General features: G+C 42.8%; 1 protein-coding gene across 4 annotated transcripts; it reads left to right on the top strand.

Moving 5' to 3' along the window:
* Positions 1-366: 366 nt before the first annotated feature.
* Positions 367-19627, top strand: LOC307266414 (estrogen-related receptor gamma-like; the record flags this gene model as incomplete). Of its 4 annotated transcripts, none has more annotated exons than XM_080048429.1 (8): positions 367-497; positions 5816-6073; positions 6211-6368; positions 7345-7461; positions 11954-12064; positions 13079-13261; positions 18531-18800; positions 19383-19627. In XM_080048429.1, exons 1-8 carry the CDS (start codon positions 442-444, stop codon positions 19625-19627), a joined length of 1398 nt encoding a protein of 465 aa, XP_079904555.1. In that variant the 5' UTR covers positions 367-441. The 4 variants fall into 4 exon arrangements, with proteins under 4 accessions (XP_079904555.1, XP_079904556.1, XP_079904554.1 ...); XM_080048430.1 differs by having other exon boundaries at positions 5816-6067; positions 11954-12070; XM_080048428.1 differs by having other exon boundaries at positions 5816-6067.
* Between the last annotated feature and the right edge of the window lie 926 nt (positions 19628-20553).

The following is a 20553-nucleotide window of genomic DNA, read 5'->3' on the forward strand; positions in this document are numbered from 1 at the left end:
GCTCAGCGTTAGGGGGGAAGGTCATTCAAATGGTGCAGACTGAGTATTCATGAGGGCCAGGCTTTGCTCGGAGAGACCCTTGTCACACTGAGCCAGTGGTTAGTCACAACACAACAGTCAGGACTTCAAAGGCGACCGGGGGCTGTTGGTGCGAGGTGTGAGTGACAAGAAGACGAAACGCGCAGACAATGAAAGGAGATGGGACTGTGACACAACAACAGAGGACAGAGCAGTAGATGGAGACAAAGTTTGTTTTGGTTTGGTTTTGGAAGGGGGTAGCATAGAGAAAAAGGAACAAACATATACAGTTTATAAGAACTGTTAGACTAGAGGGAGAGCAAAAGACAGAGAGAGGGTATAGAGGCAGACAGAAACAGACGTCCCCAGGACACTGCATTTTTTTCCTTCTCCTCCTCTCCGGAGCATGGTGGCAGAGTGCCCATGGATTTAGTCGACCTCTACCTCCCAGAGTGCTTCACCTACCACTCTGACACAGAGTAAGTATACTTTCACTCCATGCAATAAAGACTGTAGCAAGAAGTGAAGTGTGTAGAGTGTCACACAAGGTGTTGCAGCAGACTGGGCAAGTGAGAAAAAATTGTGTGTGGAAGTTGTAGCAATAACGAGCGACTGCTTCTTTGGTTGATTAGTGGGACAGTGAGTGTGTGTTTATGTTTGCTTTGTGCGGGTGTTGTACACTCTACACCTTTGATTTTTAAGTTAATTTGATTGCCGTAGAGAATCGTTTTTCATCACAATACGTCAGTGCACTTGAAATAGCCTAACACATGTCCTCAGCAAACTGAGAGAGCTGGAGTGGGAGAATCAGTGTGTTTCTGTTGGAAGAATGCAACATTATACACTTCAAATGACCCCTTATTGCTTACCATTGATCTTCCTTTCGAATTAAGCCGGTGTATATGTCTACCATTAATTAATGGCTCTAAGCCTGCAGCCTTTTCTAGTTCTTGCGCTAGGAGTTAACATGATCAAGCGGATGAGTATATTCCCCTTTAATCAGTTAATTGGGAAGTCAATAAAATGTCAGGAAATAAAATGTAATGTTAAAATGTTAACTATTTATAATCTATGATCAAAAAATACCGGTAGCTCCTAATTAATTTACTGGTGGTTGACAAATCAGTTCACAAATCATCCCAGTCCATCAAAGTCTTAAAATATGTAAAAGAATATTAGAATATAACGTATTTTTCTCTCAGTGCTCTGGTTTCTGTGAAGACTTCCTAGCTGCGGATGTTTGTTTGCATTACTCTTACAATTGTCATTGTTCTTTTTTTCATTGACACTGAAGGTGAGTGGGTAAACTGGTATTGTTGTGTGTGTGTGTGTGTGTGGGGGGGGGAGAGTCGCCCGAGGCTGACGAAAATCTTCCAGAGACAGTCGAAGCAATTGAAAGCCTGTGAAAAAAATGTGCGAGGCAGCAATTCTTCTTGATTAACCCGAGACGGCTTCTCTTGATTGCCTTTCTCTTTCTGTAATCATAAAAGGGCTCTGAGAACACATCACGTTCAGCATTGTTTGAGGATTTAAATGAACTTTCCCTCAGCAGAGAGAGATAGAGAGTTTTTAGGAGACAAGACACACAGGCCATGGACCAGTAAGACAGCCAGGCAGCAGACGTCATGTGGATGTACAGGTCTGCTGATTGCTGGTGACAGAAGCAGCCGGATAAAGACTGGGAGGAAAAGGCCGCAGATGCTCCCCCTGTGTGTGTGGCACGCCATCCATGTTTCCAGAAAACCTGCGGGTCCAAGCTGCAGCCTGCAGGCACCTCATCTCCCAGGCTAAAAGCTTCGTCCAAAGCCAGACTAAGGCTCTTACATGGCTGGCTGGGGGTGCCACTGATCCCTGCTCATCTCCTCCTGGCTCATTAGAAAAAAATAAAAAAAAAGGAAAGAAGGGGGGAAAACCCTATTGAGGCACCACTGACCTAAATAGCAGCTCCTTAGGGTTTGGTGTGGTTAGAGCTGAGAAGTTAGGACCGGACCTCCAGAGGTATTTGTCTTCTTTTGGTTGCTGTTTGCAAGGGAGCATCTTGGTCGCCTTATGCGTTTAAGTCGCACTTCTCTCTGTCCTGTAGATTTGCCTTAAAAGCCTCCGGAAACTTGGTCTAAAATAGAAAAAATCAATATATGATATCAAAGTTGGGTGGCTCATTGAAAATAAATGTTCATAAATATTAAAAAACTTTTTTTTATAAAAATAAGCTTTTTTACCATCTACACCGTTTGACAGGATTGTATGGGCGTGGCCGTATCAAACGGTCTCCATGGAAACAGTCATTATTTTTACACAATGTTCTGGCAGAGAACTGCCATGATTGTTTCAAAATTTTATTTTTATTTAATAATTGACTTATTGTCTGATAAGAAGCACAGTATAGCACACCTCAGCTCAACTGACTTTCTGTAAAGTTTATCAAAGTTTGATAAACTTTACAGATATTCAAAGTTAAATGACCATATCTTTCATTTGGATTGATAAATAACTAACTCTTATCAAATGCTTACTTTCATGCAACTAACTCCCCAAATACATAGTTGGAAGGCTTTTGTGGATTTGGGTTTAACTTAATTTCCTTTGTACCTCTTGGCCAGTTCTCTCTTTCCCTCCCTCCCTCCCTCCCTCCCTCCCTCCCTCTTTCTCTCCCTCCCTCCCTCCCTCCCTCCCTACCTCATCCATTGGCTCATTGTCTGCGTTATGACTCGGCTCATTTGAAAGTGAGTGTTGCCTTCTCTCTTTTCTTTCAACACCCCTAGGTTAATGAGCCACAGGACTGCCCCCTTTCTTTCTTCTTCACACTCCCTCCATCCGTCTGACTCTCGTGATTTCCTCCAGCCTCTCCTTTTTTCTCTCCTTCTTCCCCTTTTTGTCTCATTGTCGTTTCACGCTGCATTTTGACCTTTGTTGCCAAGGTGCAATTAGAGTTGTTTTGGATACTGACACAAAAGTGGTGACGCATGATAACTTTGAATGCCCATTGACAACGGACACATCCTCCCCTGATTTATCCCCACTGCGTGCCAGCCAAAGGAGTCTCTTGATGGGCTTTTATGTGGAGTTGTAGATTAGTAATCTGTCAAGAAGAGTGAATATTTCATCAAATGTGATCACCCCACTCTAATGTCACTTCATTATGAAAGCAAAACGGCGACACCCCTTTCCTTTCTCCTCCTGCTCTCTATTCCTCCCTGTGTGATGCATTATAATGCGAGAGCACCGAGAATATCTCACTCGGTACCTGTCAGATACTCCACACAGCAATATGGACGCATGTGATGGATAGTCGATATGTAAACCGATGAGTCATTTTAAAAGGAAACCTGTACAGTGTACTGCTTTATAGGCTTTAAAGTGGATTGAGGAGAGATGGCAATGGGTGGGTATTGAGGGAACATTTGGGTGATTCAGACTATAGAGCTGGGACTAAACTAGAAAAGTTTAAATACTTGTTCTGATTCAAAACTTTATGTTTTTAGCATACTTTATATTAAGTAAAGTTAACACATCTTCCTACAAAATCCCAAACAAGAGGTTCTAAAAAGTTAAAGCTGGAGTAATTAATTTCCTTAAATTAACAATGGATCAAATAACTATAATCTGAGGGGCCCTGAAACCAACAACGGACGGACAAAAAATTGCATAAATGACCTTCTAAAGAGACAAATATTTCTTTCAGGTGTTGGTGGAGACCAAAGAGCTAAAAGCAGAGCAAATATCGGGATTTTCATCTCTCAGATGATCCGAAGAACACTTGACTCCTAATTGATACTAATGTTGCTCTGTGTTGACTAGATTTGTAAATAAGCAAACGTTTGCCAGCGTGTTCGTATTGCCTTTATGAGTGTCAATTTTACAGCCTGTTGCACTGCCCTTAAGTGGCCAAAAACATTAATGGATGCAGGTTTAACATTGTGTATGAACAAGAAGTTGTAGAACCTAAACTACAGTCTAAAATAGGCTAAAATTATTTGGATTAAATAGCTTACAACTTTTGGTCCTCAAACATTTTTTCGACATTGTTTTCTTAAAGAGTCATTTACGGTTGTCTTTCTTTGCATTTTTACTTGATGTCAGTTTCCCTCTTACTGTGCGTCTATCAGTGTTTCTTTGTGGGTATGTAGAGGGGTCAATAGCGCGTGCCCATGGTTTACTCTGGGGGTGGTTAAAAGCAGCCAGTTATTTTGCCTACCAAATAACTTGTGGCTGAGAAGACCTCAATTTACATGGCAGGAAACAGGCTGACTTTGACATCCTCCTCACCGAGACCAAGATTAAAATAGGAGAAATGGCTGGCTTTGATGAAAGTGTGTGTGTGTGTGTCTGACCGTGTGTGTTTGTGTTACTCTGCATGCAAAAGTGTATGACAGCAAGGCAGACAGCAGAGGGCTTTTTTAAAGTGTCTCCTGGCGACAAACAGTCGCATGAAAGCATGTGTTGGGGCGTTTATGGAGACACTTGCTGTAAAATGTGTCTGTAAGTGTGTGTGTGTGTGTGTGTGTGTGTTTAGGGAGCTTGAACGTGGTCCTGATCACGTGAAGCTGAAGGGTATCCTGTATGTGGAGAAGTGGGAGCCTGTCTACGATTTTTATTTTTACATCTACGCGTGGACGCCTGACGCCACAAAGTGAGCGTGTGTGTCTTCAGGACGTGTGTGTGTGTGTGTGTGTGTGTGTGTGTGTGTGTGTGTTACTGCAGATCACACGCCTGTGAGCCCACTGGTCACCTCAGCTGGTTTCAGATGTTTTTTTCCTCCTCTGCGTGGTGACAGAGAGTCTGTTGTGGTCACGCTCAAATCCGATAATAAAATGGTGACACACAGTTACACATGCAGGCCTTGAAGAAGATTTATTTCAAGCTAATGGAGATATTCATATATACAGGACTTCAAAACATCTGTTACAATGCCAAGACACAAAACACGTCTTTATTTCTGTCATTGGTAAGAGCAGATCATGTTCTTATTCTTAATTTTTTTCTTTTTGCGATTGCATGCAAAATACAATCACCTGGCTCTAACATTGTGTTTTTTTTAAATCTCCACATTTTGTAACATTTCCTAACGTAAAAACAAGCTGTTCACGGTCATAACAACCCGTCAACTGTTGGACTGGAGAATGTTTGACAAGTCGAGTGTGATGAGTAACTAAGAAACACAAAGAGACAATAGAGAGAGGTAGAGGGCTGGGGGAGAAAATTACGACAGAACAAAGATGGTGCGTTTAGTTTTGGAACACAATGGAGATGGTGATGCAGATGATTACTGGTTTGGCCATTTCCCTAAGTTTGCTTAAGCAATCTCCTTCTTTGAAAACAAAGCAGTGTAATGGACAGCTAGCTTTGCATATGTGGGAAATCGCAAACAGCCAGTTTAGATAGGACCTGGATGGATGGATGGATGGATGCATGAATAAAGGGACATGGAGATGGAGAGGTGGAGCTCGTGGGGGCATCTGGTGGGGCTGGCGAGGGGGTAAAAGGGTTAAGTTGAAAGTCACATCATTGGCTTTCTGAGCATTTGTAGTAATGCTTTTTTCCAAGCTGTTTATGACATTATTACTATCGTGTGTAAATTAAGCCTGACTTAATAAAACTAATCAAAGCCCACTAAAGCTGAAGGTCAATTGCCAGTCATTAATATTAATAGCAACGTCAAGGTGACCCATAATATAGAGCTGACCTGAATGTCCAACCCCTCAACATCATGAATATTCATCACAATAAGGTGCATATTCTATCATATATAATATGATTTATCCTCTGTTTCCCATTGTTCCTCTTTTTGTCCCAACAGACATCTCAGCAGGATGTCAGTGAGGGGCTTGGACCCCACCTGTCCCTCCACCATAAAGCGTGAGCCCTCCAGCCCCAGCCCCAGCTCTCAGGGGGACGTCAGCCCGCCCCATCCCAGCCCGGGAAGCACATCCTCGGACACAAACTCCAGCTACTGCCACCTGACCAAAGGCCACGCTCACAGCAACGGGCCGGACTCGATGGGCCTCTATGGTCACACAGCGGGGCTGGCCAGCAATGTCGGGACAAACAGGTTGGTGTTTGCGTTATACTGTCCTTTTTTCTTTTGGTGTGTTCTGACCCACTTCATATGTTGACAAGTGCTGATACAACCTGAGCACATTCCTCCTAATTTCTCCCTGTGTCTCTTTTATTTTTCCCTCCACGTATATCCAGGAGGTTTGTGGAGGAAGAAAGCCCAGTGAAGTGTGAATACATGCTGGGCACGGTGGCCAAGCGGCTGTGTCTGGTGTGCGGTGACGTGGCCTCGGGCTACCACTATGGTGTGGCCTCCTGTGAGGCCTGCAAGGCCTTCTTTAAGAGGACCATCCAGGGTAAGAGAGAGACAAACACAAAAACACAAACATGAAATGCACACAAAACACACATTAAGGCACAGTGACATGCTCAGGTTTATACTTAGTAACAGTTTATTGTGAGTTCATTGTGCATGGTTGATAATACCTTCCTGCATCCCATAAACCTGTTTTTACAAGCAACATGGTGCAGATGCATTCGTACCCTGAGCGTGTGTTTTGGTGTAAACAAGCCCCGATCAGTTAGCACACAGCTTCCGCCTCCTGCCTCTCAAACTGCAGAAAGGCTTTAAATAAAGACCTGTTTGCAAACAGCTGATATGCGGTTAAACTTACAGCACATCGTGTATATATGTCAACATGTTTTAGTTTAGGCTATAAAGCCCCAGATAACATATGGTGCTGAATGTGCACACGTTCGCTTCAACCCTGAAAGTCGTTAGTGGCCAGAGCCAGTGTGGGTGTTTTAACAGGATTGTCCTTTGAGCACCAGATCAGGGACCTGGCAGGCTGATGTGTGTTAAGGCCTCTAGAAGTTGACAGGTTCAAAGTTCACACGGGATAAACAGCACAGCAAATGGGGAGATCTGATTTCTGGCTCATCAGATATTTCCTGTTTCTGATTGCGGGTGGCAGCTGCAACTGACTAAACACCACCAGGCTTAGCGGGCATATTTGGATCTACATGGATTTTTACTTTTGTATGTGATTGCACTGATTAGAATATTTATTCTCGAAAATGTAAAGGTGCACTCTACTGATTTTTACACATGACCTTCAGTTTATTCAACATAAAGAGTAATTTATGGAGAAAAAAATAATAATCTGAGAAAATAACTCGATGATGTCATAAACATTTTGCTATGTTTTAAGAGATCGCTTAAGAAATCCCAAACCTTATTGAAGTAATAAAAAAAACTACAACGCTGGAGTTCCCCTTTAACATCTTGTGCTATGACAATATGTTTCTCATCTGATATCTCTTCTCTTTCAGGTAACATTGACTACAGCTGCCCGGCGTCCAATGAATGTGAAATCACTAAGAGAAGGAGGAAATCCTGCCAGGCCTGTCGATTTGTGAAATGCCTGGCTGTGGGCATGTTGAGAGAAGGTAAGCTATACACTAAAAATCACTTAAAGAGCTGGGGAAAATCATTGTTGGGGTTGCTTTTTTGTTGTTGTTGCCCGGGATTAGTTGGTTGGAAGACTTTTAAGTTCCGACTTCAGACACCCTTTAGACAGTTGAGAAGTTGGAATTCGAACACAAGCCTGGCTGCAATGTCTTTGTTGTGCATTCCTGCAAACAATACCCTGCTTACCAGCTGAGTTTTTCTCAGTGTCTCACCTGATAAACCAGTGATGGCATGTACTGTAGACTCCAGTGAAACCTAAAACGTTTGACAGTTAAGCTTTAGCCCCTTCGTGCCAGCTGTGGTATATGTGTAGGTGTGTGTGTGTATGTGTAGTAAACACATGGTGGAACAATGCATAGCCGTGTCTTTGAGAAGGAGTAGAGTGCTACTAACTGTGTCAGTCCTTGCTCCATCTGTGTTCTTATGAAATAGCGTGTGTGTGTGTGTGTGTGTGTGTGTGTGCGTGCATTAAGTGAGATTAATTTAATAAGTTGTTGCTAGTGGCCATAATCAAAAAAGTAAAAGGGTATTTAGACCTCTGCACAGATTCCTCTACCTTTTAAATAATGTTGAACAACTATAAAATACTTTCTGATTACTGCAAAGCTTATTCCTTCTATGCTGAGCTTCATTATTGTACGCTAAGAAGTATGGACTAAAGAGTGGTGACATGCACACACATACCACACAGAGAATCTTTGACAGCGGTCAGGTGCTCCTTTAGTCTGACAGTGTGCCTGTCTGGTGACATACTGTTGTCCAGATTTAGAAGTGACTCATAAAGGAAAACATTAGCGACCTCCTACTGTACCGGCCACTTGCCTCATGCTGTGTGTGGCAGAGAGATGATAATAAAAGAGGGGGGAAACCAGATAATGGGCGTGTGTGTGTGTGTGTGTGTGTGTGTGTGTGTGTATGAATTTTTTTTTTTCTAAATTTGTCTCGCTACTGTCTTTGAACCGTGTTTCTTTTTTTAATCCCACCGAGTGACAAACCAAACCACTACAGCTTCCTCCAATTTGGACAGTCCAGCGCTTCGTTGCCTTGCTAGGCTAGCTAATGGTCAAATGTGTGCATTTCTTAAAATTAATAAATTAAACATTTTTGTAATTTAACATGAATGATTTTAACAAAACTTCACAATTTGAAATGCTTGTTATTATTAACAATAATGCAAACTGTCAATTGTTAACCTTATATTGAACAACCGAAACCTACAGCACAAGCTGTAGGCTATCATAGTTGTGCAATGAGGGATTGTTAACATCGTTTTGGCTTTACCTCCAAATATAGTGATAATATGGTTATGATAATCCACCTAAATTGTTAAATTGCTCTTGGTTGTAGCAATGCCACCATGTTCTCCGATATCAGAAACAATGAATTGCTGCAACATTGATGGATTCATGGTTGCAAAATTATGATAACCAATATAAATGGTAGGAGAAACTATGAAAACAAGATCCCACCACTTAAACTGGAATGATCCTTTAATGCCAGCGACTCGTCTCTCATCGTACCACTACATGTGTCCATTGCTGCGGTGTGTATTCCGTAATGTGTGTCTGTGTGAATTATGGATACACAGAATTATATAGCATATTTAAAAGGCGTATCAGTTTGTGTATATGAGTTGGTTTAATACACACCGTGCACAACAATGTGTTTTTCTTGAGTGTGTGTCTGCCCTTTTTCTAAATTAGCTGCCTTTTTAATAGGGTGGGGGCATCAACAGCATCCCAGTCCGCCTCTCAACCCCCCCCCCCCCCTCCCCCCCCGCCCCCTTACCTCTCTCCCTCTCCCTCTCCTTCTTCTTCTTCTTCTTCTCCTCTTTTTTTTCTTTCCCTCCCCCCTCGTAAATTCCTCCAGATGCCTTGTGGGATTCCTGGACCTCCGTGAAATGCGAACTGCCCCTCGTAACTCCCGTCGTAAGCGCCCCTCGTAACGCGCTTCACCGTGTCTCGTAATGCCCCCTCTTCCCCGTAAAGGCCGAGACAGAGGGGGCTGTGAGCTTTAATGGGCAGAAGTCAGAGCCATATTAAACACACGGCTAAAAGACATATAGACCCCCGGCAGAATTTGATTAAGCCCCTGTTAAGTGTGCAATTCTTACCGGCTGCTGTCGCCTCTGAGGACAGTAAAAAGCAGGCTGTTTGCAAAAATGTGCACAATATTTTTTTGAAAAATGCCGTTTGTCTTTATAGATTCTTAAAGATATTTTTTGGGCATTTTTTATGCTTTATTGATAGTGTAGAGACAGAGTTGAAATGGGGCAGAGAGGGGAGTGACATGCAGAGAACGACCGCGGGCTGGAATCGAACCCGGGTCCGCTGCTGGCCGAGGCCCATGGGGGGGGAGGCCCTACCAACTGAGCTAAGGGCGCCCCCTCTTTATAGATTCGATTGTGTGATCCTGTACTTTAATTGGTTTGTGTTCCTATGAAGAAATATGGTCATCGGTGCAGCAACACCTCTGTAAAGAAGCCCATAGTACCTTCCTTCCTCTCCCCTGCTTTGTCTCCTCTCCACCTTCTCATCCCCACTTCCTGCTGGCTGAAGCTCCTGGCTCTCAGGTGTCTTAATCATGGGCGTGTTAATCCGTTTTCTTAGAAACTCATCAGAGCAGAATTCTGCCAACTTTCCAAAGCCTTTCCCATCTTGTTGCAGAGAAGCTATAGCAGTGCGTAGGGGCGGGCAGTGTCGGGCAGGCCATGTGTGCGATTGTGACATTATCCCAGAAGCGTGGGATTGCTTGTGTGTTTAGGATTGTGGCAGCGGACGGTGGTGATGGAGGGTAAGGGGTTTTGAGTGCTGCCACACAACACCTTCAACCACCGGGATTAGTCCGGTGGTTTTCCCTGCTACACTGCGTTGCGTTTTGGGAACCTGCAAAGCCTCACGTGTGAAGATCCAGACACCACCTCAAAAGAAAGGCTGAGCGATGAAAGAGGCAAAAAATAGATCAATGTCCGAGGAGCGCATGTTTATATTGAACTCTGATGGGCTGCGCACAATATGGGGGGGGCCTGATGTGTGTGTCTGTTTTCGTTATCCACCTGAGCTATTCTCGGCCTTTTGGTTGTCAGCACATTCCACTGTGAAGAGTTACACTTAGTCCTGCTGTGTGTGTGTGTGTGTTTTAATAACTGTCAGAGCCCAACAGAAAAACACACAAGCACACACAAAGACACCCGCGTAAAACACACCCTGCATATCGAAACAACCGGAGTAGTTTGATTTAATCCTGTGTTTGCCGACAGCTTGTGTTAAATCCGACAACACCTCACCCTCATCTGCCACCTTGGAGCGGCACCTGCCAAGCGAGCAGGATAATCCACTCTTCATTTTATACCCCTCATGACCCAGCAACCAGGGGGTCAGGGGGCATTAAGTTCACCCCACCTCTTTAATACTCCACTCATCCACTCAAGTACAACCACTTCACTTCTTTCTCCTAAAGGTATACTCAAGTCATTGTAATCCAAAATACTTTTTGTAAAAAAAAATCTGTGAATATGTACTCACCGTCCAAATCAACAAGCATTCAGATTAACCCCAAAACTGCCAACTCACCATTGTTGGACCAAATGCTACAATATACTGTAATCGAAAATCTGCATAACGATCTACTGTAAATGAAATCAAATGGGATTTAAAATAATTTAACAATCCGGAATCAAGATCCAATTGAATGTCCATCTTAATTATTTAGGTAAGATAGTTTGAAATACAAAAGTAGGCCCTAGGTAGGTAAGAATAAGTACAGGTGGCTCAAAGGGAATAAGTATCAACGTGTGGTGTCTAAAAGCAAATAATACCTTCAGAGTGTCTCTTTCAGACGTGTGTGCCATTGTAGATCTATTCAGGGCCCCTTTGGTCTTTTACACCGTGTGGATCAGGTAACCCAACACCACTACTAAAGGCTCCTTGAGTCACGTTCACACTTGGACTCGACACGCGTTTCCTTGAGGGATGCACCTGGTCACTGTTGCAATAGATATGTGCATTTCTCCTCGGCGAAAGCGAGTACAATTGGCTTCACCTTATCTAGCTGCTCCCTGCACACACACACACACACACACACACACACACACACACACACACACACACACACACACACACACACACTTAAATCCCAATCGGCATGGTGACAAGGTTACCACAATGCTTGTTAAGGTGAGCAGTTGTCATCAGCTGATCTGAAGTTGTTGGGTGTCATGTTACAGGATGTGTGCCGGCATTAGACTTGTCCTACTCAGTGTCCTTGGGTAAAAATGCATTTTGTCAATGGTATTTAATGTAATAATTACTGTGAGTACAAAAAAACATAATTGCATGTATGTATCCAGTGCATTTGAGTGAGTATTACTATTTAGTTCTTCACCCTGTGATAAAAGGAAACCTGGGCGAGTGTGACTGTAACGCCAAATGCATCATTAATGTCCTGTGTGTGTTTTGTGTTTGTGTGCAGGTGTGCGTCTGGACCGGGTCCGAGGCGGCAGACAGAAGTACAAGAGGAGAATAGACGCTGAGAACAGCCCCTATCTGCACCCACAGAGTGCCTTGCCTCAGAAAAGAACCTGTAAGTGTGCAGAGACAACTTGAGATTAGCTATGCTGCACAACAAACACTAATGAAGTACACAGTTGTTAAATATTCAGTCTAATTTATGGCTTCCATTTTATGGTCGACGCGAGAGGTTCTGTTGTGGTCCGCCAGTTCCAAAACACTCAAATTGTGCATTATGTGATGTTGTCTGTCACAGCATTTCATCATTTTTATAGCTGGTATTTGTTAATGAGTTGGCATTCATCAACTTCAGCTGTGGTTTCTAAAGGGAGAACGTATGTGTGTGTGTGGGGGGGGGGGGTGGGGGGTGAAAGACTGTAAGGAACTGCTTTGCCGTCCCAAGGAAACCATGCGTGTCCATGCAATTTTTTTCTGATGACCCAGTGGACTTTCAAAATGGTTTATTCAGCTTTAGAAGTAGGGACAGTTGATACGTTGCTTTCAATGGATAGCAAGAAATATAATTTTATCATTGGAAAATAAAATGATTCTGATTGGGAGGGAGAAACTTGAGCTAAGGTATTTATTTACGGCTGAGGTAACTCTATATTCATACAGCAATCACTTGAACAGTATGTGCAGTTCATAATACGGGTCTCCCAGTCATTCAGCTTTGCAGTTATTGCCAGATAAAATGTTGAGTATCCCTTTCATTTTTATCTATTCAGGAGACAGAACACTATAAAGAGGCGGGTCTCTGTGCCTCTGTGAATGATGACTCGCTGCTCTCCATCACAGCACTACCTGACAAAGATGGCTGTGTGTTCATGTGGTGATGACGTAGGGACTAGGGAGGGGACTGATAACTGCAGTCATTGACAGGAAGTTAGCTAAAAGCACCATATCACTTACTTCTCCTTTTAATAACAAATATCTCATTTCAAAAAGTCGCCTTCAAACTTTTAAATGTTGGCCTTTTCAGGGATGTCTGCGATTCTGTGTTTCTGACAGTGATATTCTGTACTTTTTGGCTGTAAAAAAAGACAATTAAAAACTCAAATTTGACTTTTCCCCGTCCCCTTCTCAGTCACTGTTGGTGGTGTGGTGGAGAACAAGGTGGTGTCCCTGCTGCTATTGGCCGAGCCTGAGGGCATCTTCGCCATGCCCGACCCCACCGTCCCCGAGAGCGACATCAAGGCTCTCACCACGCTGTGCGACCTGGCAGATCGAGAGCTGGTGGTCAACATCGGCTGGGCCAAACACATCCCAGGTAAAACCATTTGGGCTGAAAAGTCCAACACACAACCCCAGAAACGGCCACTCTAGGCTGGTCACAACAACTAGACACTTTAAATCATTGGAACGCTTTTTTTGTGTGTGTGTTCTTTAAAAAAAAAGTCCATAAATAAAGTGTTTAAAAAAAAACGATTTGGACTGAAAAGTCCAACACACACACACACACACACACACACACGCGCACACACACACACACACACACACACACACACACACACACACACACACACACACACACACACACACACACACACATTGGGCGTTAGCTCACATTAAGTCTATAATCAGATCAGAGGAGGAGTTTGTTGTGGCTCGCCGTTGCCAAGGAACGCGCTGGATGGGCCAGGGGAGAGAGAGGGCCTGTTGGCGTGGCTGTGTGTGATCCGTCAGTCATCCTGTGTGCGTGTGTGTGTCTGCGCACTTACACTCTGTGCCATGCCCTTGCTGACCAATGAGTGTTCCTAATATATCAACCCGATGACAAGCAGGCCACGTGGGAGTTTTAATGAATTTCCTCTCTGAATGGTGGAAATCCTCCTGACACTTGGAACACACTTAGCTTCTCCTCTGACACAGGAACAGAACAGGCAGAACGGATGTCCATAGTTATTTTATTAATTTTTTTAGACGAGAGGTTGGAAGGCAGAGGGGAAGCGCATTCTGTCAGATTAGTGGGATTAAAACGCTGGCATGCGGCGCTATGCAGGTGGCAGTAATCGTATGTGGTGGCAACAGAGGGTAGAAAAGTTGAATATATGAATGAATGACTGAATACCAGTAGTGTCTCTGTATGTCAGTTTAGGTGCTGGAGTGATTAGTCCTTTTATTAATTATTACAGTGACAAACACTTCACAACAATTTAGGCCTGCAAACAACGTTTACTTTAGTCATCAATTAATCTGCTTATTATTATGTATTTAATAGTTTAGTCAGAGTTATATATTCCCATTACAATGTAACAAACTTGTGTTAAGTTGCTTGAGTTAAGCGACCAATAGTCCAAAAATAGACCCAATAGTCCAAACCCCAAAGATATTCAGTTTGAATTTTAAAAAAAATTGCAAAAGATGAATCAATAATAAAAATTAATAATGATGTATATACCCACTATTACAAGCTCCAGCAACCATCAGTAGGCCTTCTTCTCTTCTCTTAGTTTCTCTTCTGTCCTGTTTCTTATCGTTATCTTTTTCTCTCCAACTGAAGCCCTGACTGCTTTATCAGCCTCAGTTATCCTCACCCAAAACATCACCAGGGAAACACCTGGGCTCTTTGTTGATGTCTTGTCTCTGAAATGCTTACAAAACAAACAAGGCAGGTGTGCGTGCATGTGTGTGTGTGTGTGTGTGTGTGTGTGTGTGTGTGTGTGTATGTATATGTTCTTGTATCTAGCCTATATTTATCCCTATTCTCCTTCCAACACAGTGGACACGGAGCAATGATTGGACTGTGTGTTCTTGGTGTTTGGTGTCCCTCATCAGCATTTCTATTGTTCTGTTAGAAAAGAAAAGAAAGAAGACCCCCCCCCCACACACACACACACCCTTACCCTCTGGCTGTTGCTGCATGCTGTCTGGCTTTTTCCTCCCATTGTCAACTCTTTACTGACAGCCCATGACACATACGGAGTCTGCCTGATGTCAAGCTAATTTATTACCTGACGTTTTGAAATGTCACCAAAAAGAAGAAAGATGCCGGTGGTTAGATGAGCACATGGACACCACTCTTATGTCTATAGTATAGACTCTATACAAATATGAAGCGGGAAAGCAGCAGCAGGTTAGCTTAACTTGGGGTTTATTTATTTATTTATTTATTGGTGGACTTGAAAACATTTTATGCAAATTGCCAGCTAGCAGTAACTTCATATTAAACAGACAGACACCAGTTTGGAGTTGTTCATTTTGTCTTACTCTCGACAAGAAAGCAAATAAGTGTGTTATCCTAAAACTACTCCTTTAACAGAAAAATGTATTTAACAGATGTGTGGCAAACGATTTATAATAAGGTCTGAATTTAGACCAAACATTCACTGGTTACCACCTTAACAAATGCTGGAATCTGCATTTTTCATCGTCAAAATAAACCGTTAGATATTTTTGGTTGCTTGTCGGACTAAATTTAATACATTATTCTGTGCTCAAACTAAATCTTATCGGCATAAATGTATGTATTACATCATCCAAATCTCTTTGTTGTTGTTCTCCCTCCTGACATTTAAGATTCTGGATTATTTTTTTATTCAAAAAGTATGAACCCAATTATTTAAAGTTAGAAATAAAGAAATGGTTTGTCAAACAATATCCAACCATTACTTCAAAACACTGTCCTTCAAGTTACGGGGGGGGGGCGGGGTGGGGAATACTTGGTTGGCATCACTGATTACCTTTTTCAATTTGATGGAAAAACACAGAGAAAAACAGAGATGTAGGGAAAGAAATGAGCAGATGGAGAGAAAGAGAATGAAGAAGAAAAAGAGTGACTTGAGATGAGGTGACAGAGCTCTCGAGACGGAAGACAAAATGACAGTAGCGACATTCAAGGAGCAGGTTGAGAAATAAAAAGAGACCAAGACAGCTCAACCGTTGGTAGACAAAGAAAGAAATGTATACAAGAGACATACACAGAGAGAATGGATAAAAAACATTATTTTTTTTACGGTTGCCCCTTCCTGGCAGCGTAATGGCCATGTCACATCGGCTTTGGATGAATGGCAGGCCACACTGCCCCTCATCGCCGGGAGAACAGGGGTCCTGGGCAAAGTGGCCAGGGCCATCTGAGTTCTCTGCCCAGGGGGAGGTGAGTGTGTTAGGGCTACTGTCCTGGCTACTCGCCCCCCCCTTCCTCTGCGTCTCCTCTTATCAGGCAAATTGACAGTGATGTGGTCTGAAGTCTGAGGGCCAGACTGGCAGATGAGCTGGCGAAAGACCAACTGCCCTCTTTGCTTTTGGCCTTTTTTTGAGTCTGTGCTGCTAGTTGGCTGACAAATGAGTGTGTGAGAGAGCGACTGTGGTGTAACTGGCTGTGTGTGTGTGTGTGTGTGTGTGTGTGTGTGTGTGTGTGTGTGTGTGTGTGTGTGTGTTGTTGTTGTTGATATAATCCAACTGGCAAGGCGATGTCCCTCTCCTTATTACTCCTCAGGGACCTTTGCTTTGGACGAAAAATGATAATATGTTCCTTTAAAGTCAAAGCTCTGTTGAAGGTCTGACTTGTATTTGGCCTTAAAATCTATCAATATATGTTGCCTGATACTTCATTACACAAACACACACACACACACACACACACACACACACACACACACACACACACACACACACACACACACACACAGGTCTGGGTCTCTGTCCCTGATCGATGATAGAGTGCCAGAATACAGATCCCTATCGACCAATCAAATTGTGCACAGGCAGCGTTTCTAATCAATCAGGGAGCGATAGCGGGGAAAGGGGTGCCGCCGACGTCCCCGTGGTGATTGTAAAGAGCAATGGCTCCTGATAACAATCACTGAAGGTGTCAAAAATGCAAACTCCACCCTCCTCCTCCCCCCGCTCTGTAAAATCATCTATTTAATTACAGTAAACGTGTGTGTGTGTGTGTGTGTGTGTGTGTGCGTGTGTGTGTGCGCGCGTGTGAGTGTGAGTTTATGTGAGGGACGTGAGCAGGTTTAATTACACTCCTGTGGGGTGTAATTGTCAATCAAAGTGGGTGTGTCCAACTCACCACAGTGTAATTAAATGCATCACCTATTCACTCCCTGCGTCCTTCGATATGCCCTTTGCAATATGTTTTTTCTTACGAAAGAGTCAATCTGCTGCAAGATCATTCTGTATCGTCAATGATATCAGTAAACTGTATACAAAATATTATTACCAAGTAGGGGAGAACGGGGTAAGTAGGCACACTTTTTACTCTAGTGAGAATTGCTTATCACCTAAATATTTTTCAATAGTCATTCCTACATTAAATTGAAGCTTAAGGTCTTGGCTTGAAATGTGTACCCCTCACTTTTTCTATCGTATTGTAATAAAGAAGAAATTAATCATCAAAGACACCCTTACACATTGTGACAAACAACCCCATCAAGGGGTCGGTTGTCAAACACTATGGGGTTGTTTGTCACAATGTAATCTTAATGGGAATAATCTTAAAAAGAAGGAAAGAAAGTAGAACTAAATTTGAAAGTTTAATTGCATTGTCAAGTTGACAAATAGGCCTACATAACGTTCTGTAGCCTTGGCAGCTGGTCTAGTTTGGGATGCACTGGGTTGTTTTGATTTTGTTGCCCTTTTTTCTTTTGCTTGCTAGCTGCCTTTTCCTGCTCTATTCTTTCCTTCTCTGGGGTGTCAGTGAGGATACAGCTTGACAATTTCTTTTGTTATTGGGTTCCTTTTCTGGCTGCAGCCTTGAGATAACATGTGACAACCAACCCCCCAAAAAATTTGACGACCAACCCCAACTTGAATTTCTTGCTAGCATCAAGGCCAACAACCATCTGACAACTAATTAGCTTGCTAACCACAATCTAAACTATAGTTTACCCTTCACACTTTGTATGGGTAACAAGTGTTTTGTTATAAACCCATTGTGTAAAAGCCTAGAAGAAAAATACTGAGGAGCTAAATATTTTCAATTTGACATGAAAAACACAAAAAGTCGTCTCATCTCAAATGAAGCAGTCTAACTCCAAGGAAGACTATGTAGGTGACCTCTGATCCCAATTCTGGATATTTACATATAAAAATTTCACAGACAGCGCCTTCTGGTTCCGAGATATAACGATTGTGACAACCAACCCGTGTGACAAATTACCCCGTTCTCCCCTAAACCGTCAACCACCATATCGATTTCAGAAAAAAAAAACGGTTAAAACGTCTTATCAACAATAAGAACACGTATCAATTTAAGTTATAGTATGACATAGTATGACCCGCTAAACTAATTACTGGCTGAAGCGTATGTAATGGACAGAAATGCGAGTGGTATCAATCTTATAATCCAGCTGTTAAAAAATTATTCCAGTGACAAATATTTGCGGTTACTAGGCTAATGCTAATTTAGTTAATGTTTTCTTCTACTGAATGCAAGTGGGCTTCAGACATTTTGCTAAGCATGCTGGAGAGTGAATACTGTGGCAAATAAATAATTGAACAAGAAAAGGGAGTATGAGGGAATGTGATGAAGGGAACAAAAAAAAATTATCGGAACTCCATGGATTTTAATTGACTATTTCCATTTCTAGGCTTCCCCTCCCTCTCCCTGGCTGACCAGATGAGCCTACTGCAGAGTGGCTGGATGGAGATTTTGATTCTTCGGGTAGTGTTCCGCTCGCTGGCCCTAGAGGACAAGCTGGTGTACGCTGAGGACTACGTCATGGACGAAGAGCAGTCCAAGCTAGCCGGGCTGCTAGACCTCAACAACGCCATCCTGCAGCTGGCTAAGAAGTATAAGACCATGGCACTGGAGAAGGAGGAGTTTGTGGTCCTCAAGGCCATCGCGCTTGCTAACTCAGGTAGAGTCATTATATTACAGAGGTTAGCCTCTTTGGCTCGGTATCTGCACAGTTATAGCCATACTAGCGGCGCAGCTCTATGAAGAGCAATGTCACTTGGACAGTGTAGTGCTCAGGTCCATGCTGAAGTTAAATCAACAACTATTTGATCATTAACATACTCATGTTCAGACATGCATGACCCCCAGAGGATGAATACTAATAACGATGGTGATCCCCTGACTTTGCAATTGTTCCAAGCTTTGGTTTATGTCTTAATACTTCAAAGACAAGTGGTATTCCCATCAGCCTCAGCTGTACTTGGCTGTGCTTAATGCATATTAGCTTATGTTGACATATTGTAAGCATGTTAAACTCAAATGGTGAACACGGTCACATTATACCTGTTTAATATCAGCATTGTCATTGTATGCTAGTTTTAGCATTTAGGTATAAACACCCCGATCTAACTTTATATTCAAAGAGCTCCGAGCTTGACTGTAAACTCCTTTTTGATACAATCACCTCGACTCTTCTGTAGTTAAACAATAATTCCTTGACGTACCCTATATTCATTTCTCATTTTTCCATCTCTCCTCATAGACTCTATGCAAATTGAGGACTTGGAGGCAGTTCAGAGACTGCAGGATGTCCTCCACGGGGCCCTACAGGACTATGAGTCCAGCCAGCACCCAGAGGACCTGAGGCGGACGGGCAAACTGATCATGACCCTCCCTCTCCTCCGTCAGACGGCTGCTCGCGCCGTGCAGCACTTCTGCAGCATCAAACAGGACGGCCGCGTGCCAATGCACAAACTGTTCCTCGAACTGCTGGAGGCCAAAGCCTGACCCGTACACACAGACTGCCATCAGCTTCACACTGACCCCACAATGACGCAAAGGGTTAGGATGACAGGAAGCCAAGGATAACGGGTAATGGTTGTGGTTTGACACGTTTTTTTTTCTTTTCTTTTTTTTTTTGTGCATTTCGGCTTTGTCGATTAAGGATTTGAATCTGCTATCGCCGGGGAAGATTGTTCAATAGGCAAGAAGTTGAAACATCTCTTGAACAAAACCCTTCCTCCCTGCTCCCAATGAAAGTGTGAATGGAAGTGAATGACGAAGTTTTAATTTGCATTTAGTGTCTTGACGATGAGGACATTGTCATCTAGGCTGTTTGTGACACTAATTGAAGTGCATTGAAGGATGGACAAACAGCGTAAAAGCAAAAGGAATCGCCTTTTAGAGATATTTACAGTTACATGCCAAATGTAGAGCTTCTTTTGTTAAAAGACCACCTGATACTTGAAGATCCCCATGGATTATTCCCTCCATCTTGAAGCCTGTTAATCTGCATTCTAGTGCGTTTAGAAAGCCTTTTCAATGATTTAATATGGTTAGTCCTTTTTGTATAGACAAGGTAAATGTGTCCTAAGAGAGGTAAGTCTTGCCAAAGAGTAAAGACTCATACTATTGAATTATACCAGCAATACGTCCACAATAATATACTCTGGCCTGTAAGACATTCACATAAACCTGCATACTTGCTGTGTTATGTATCGCAAAAGCATCTATCCACTACAATAAAGACGATTTAAAGGGAAGCGATTAAGTGCTCAGAATCTCATTAAACTATAACTGGCCTGCTGATTTTAAAAGAGCATTTCAGGGAAAGAAAGAGTATTTCATTTTTGTGACAGGACTGTATGGCAGAAAAGTGATATTTATTCAGCAGTAGCTCTGCTCATTTGCTGCTTTTTATTTACTAACGTGGC

This window comes from Ammodytes marinus (assembly GCF_949987685.1).
Source record: "Ammodytes marinus genome assembly, chromosome: 19".
Taxonomy (NCBI): domain Eukaryota; kingdom Metazoa; phylum Chordata; class Actinopteri; order Uranoscopiformes; family Ammodytidae; genus Ammodytes; species Ammodytes marinus.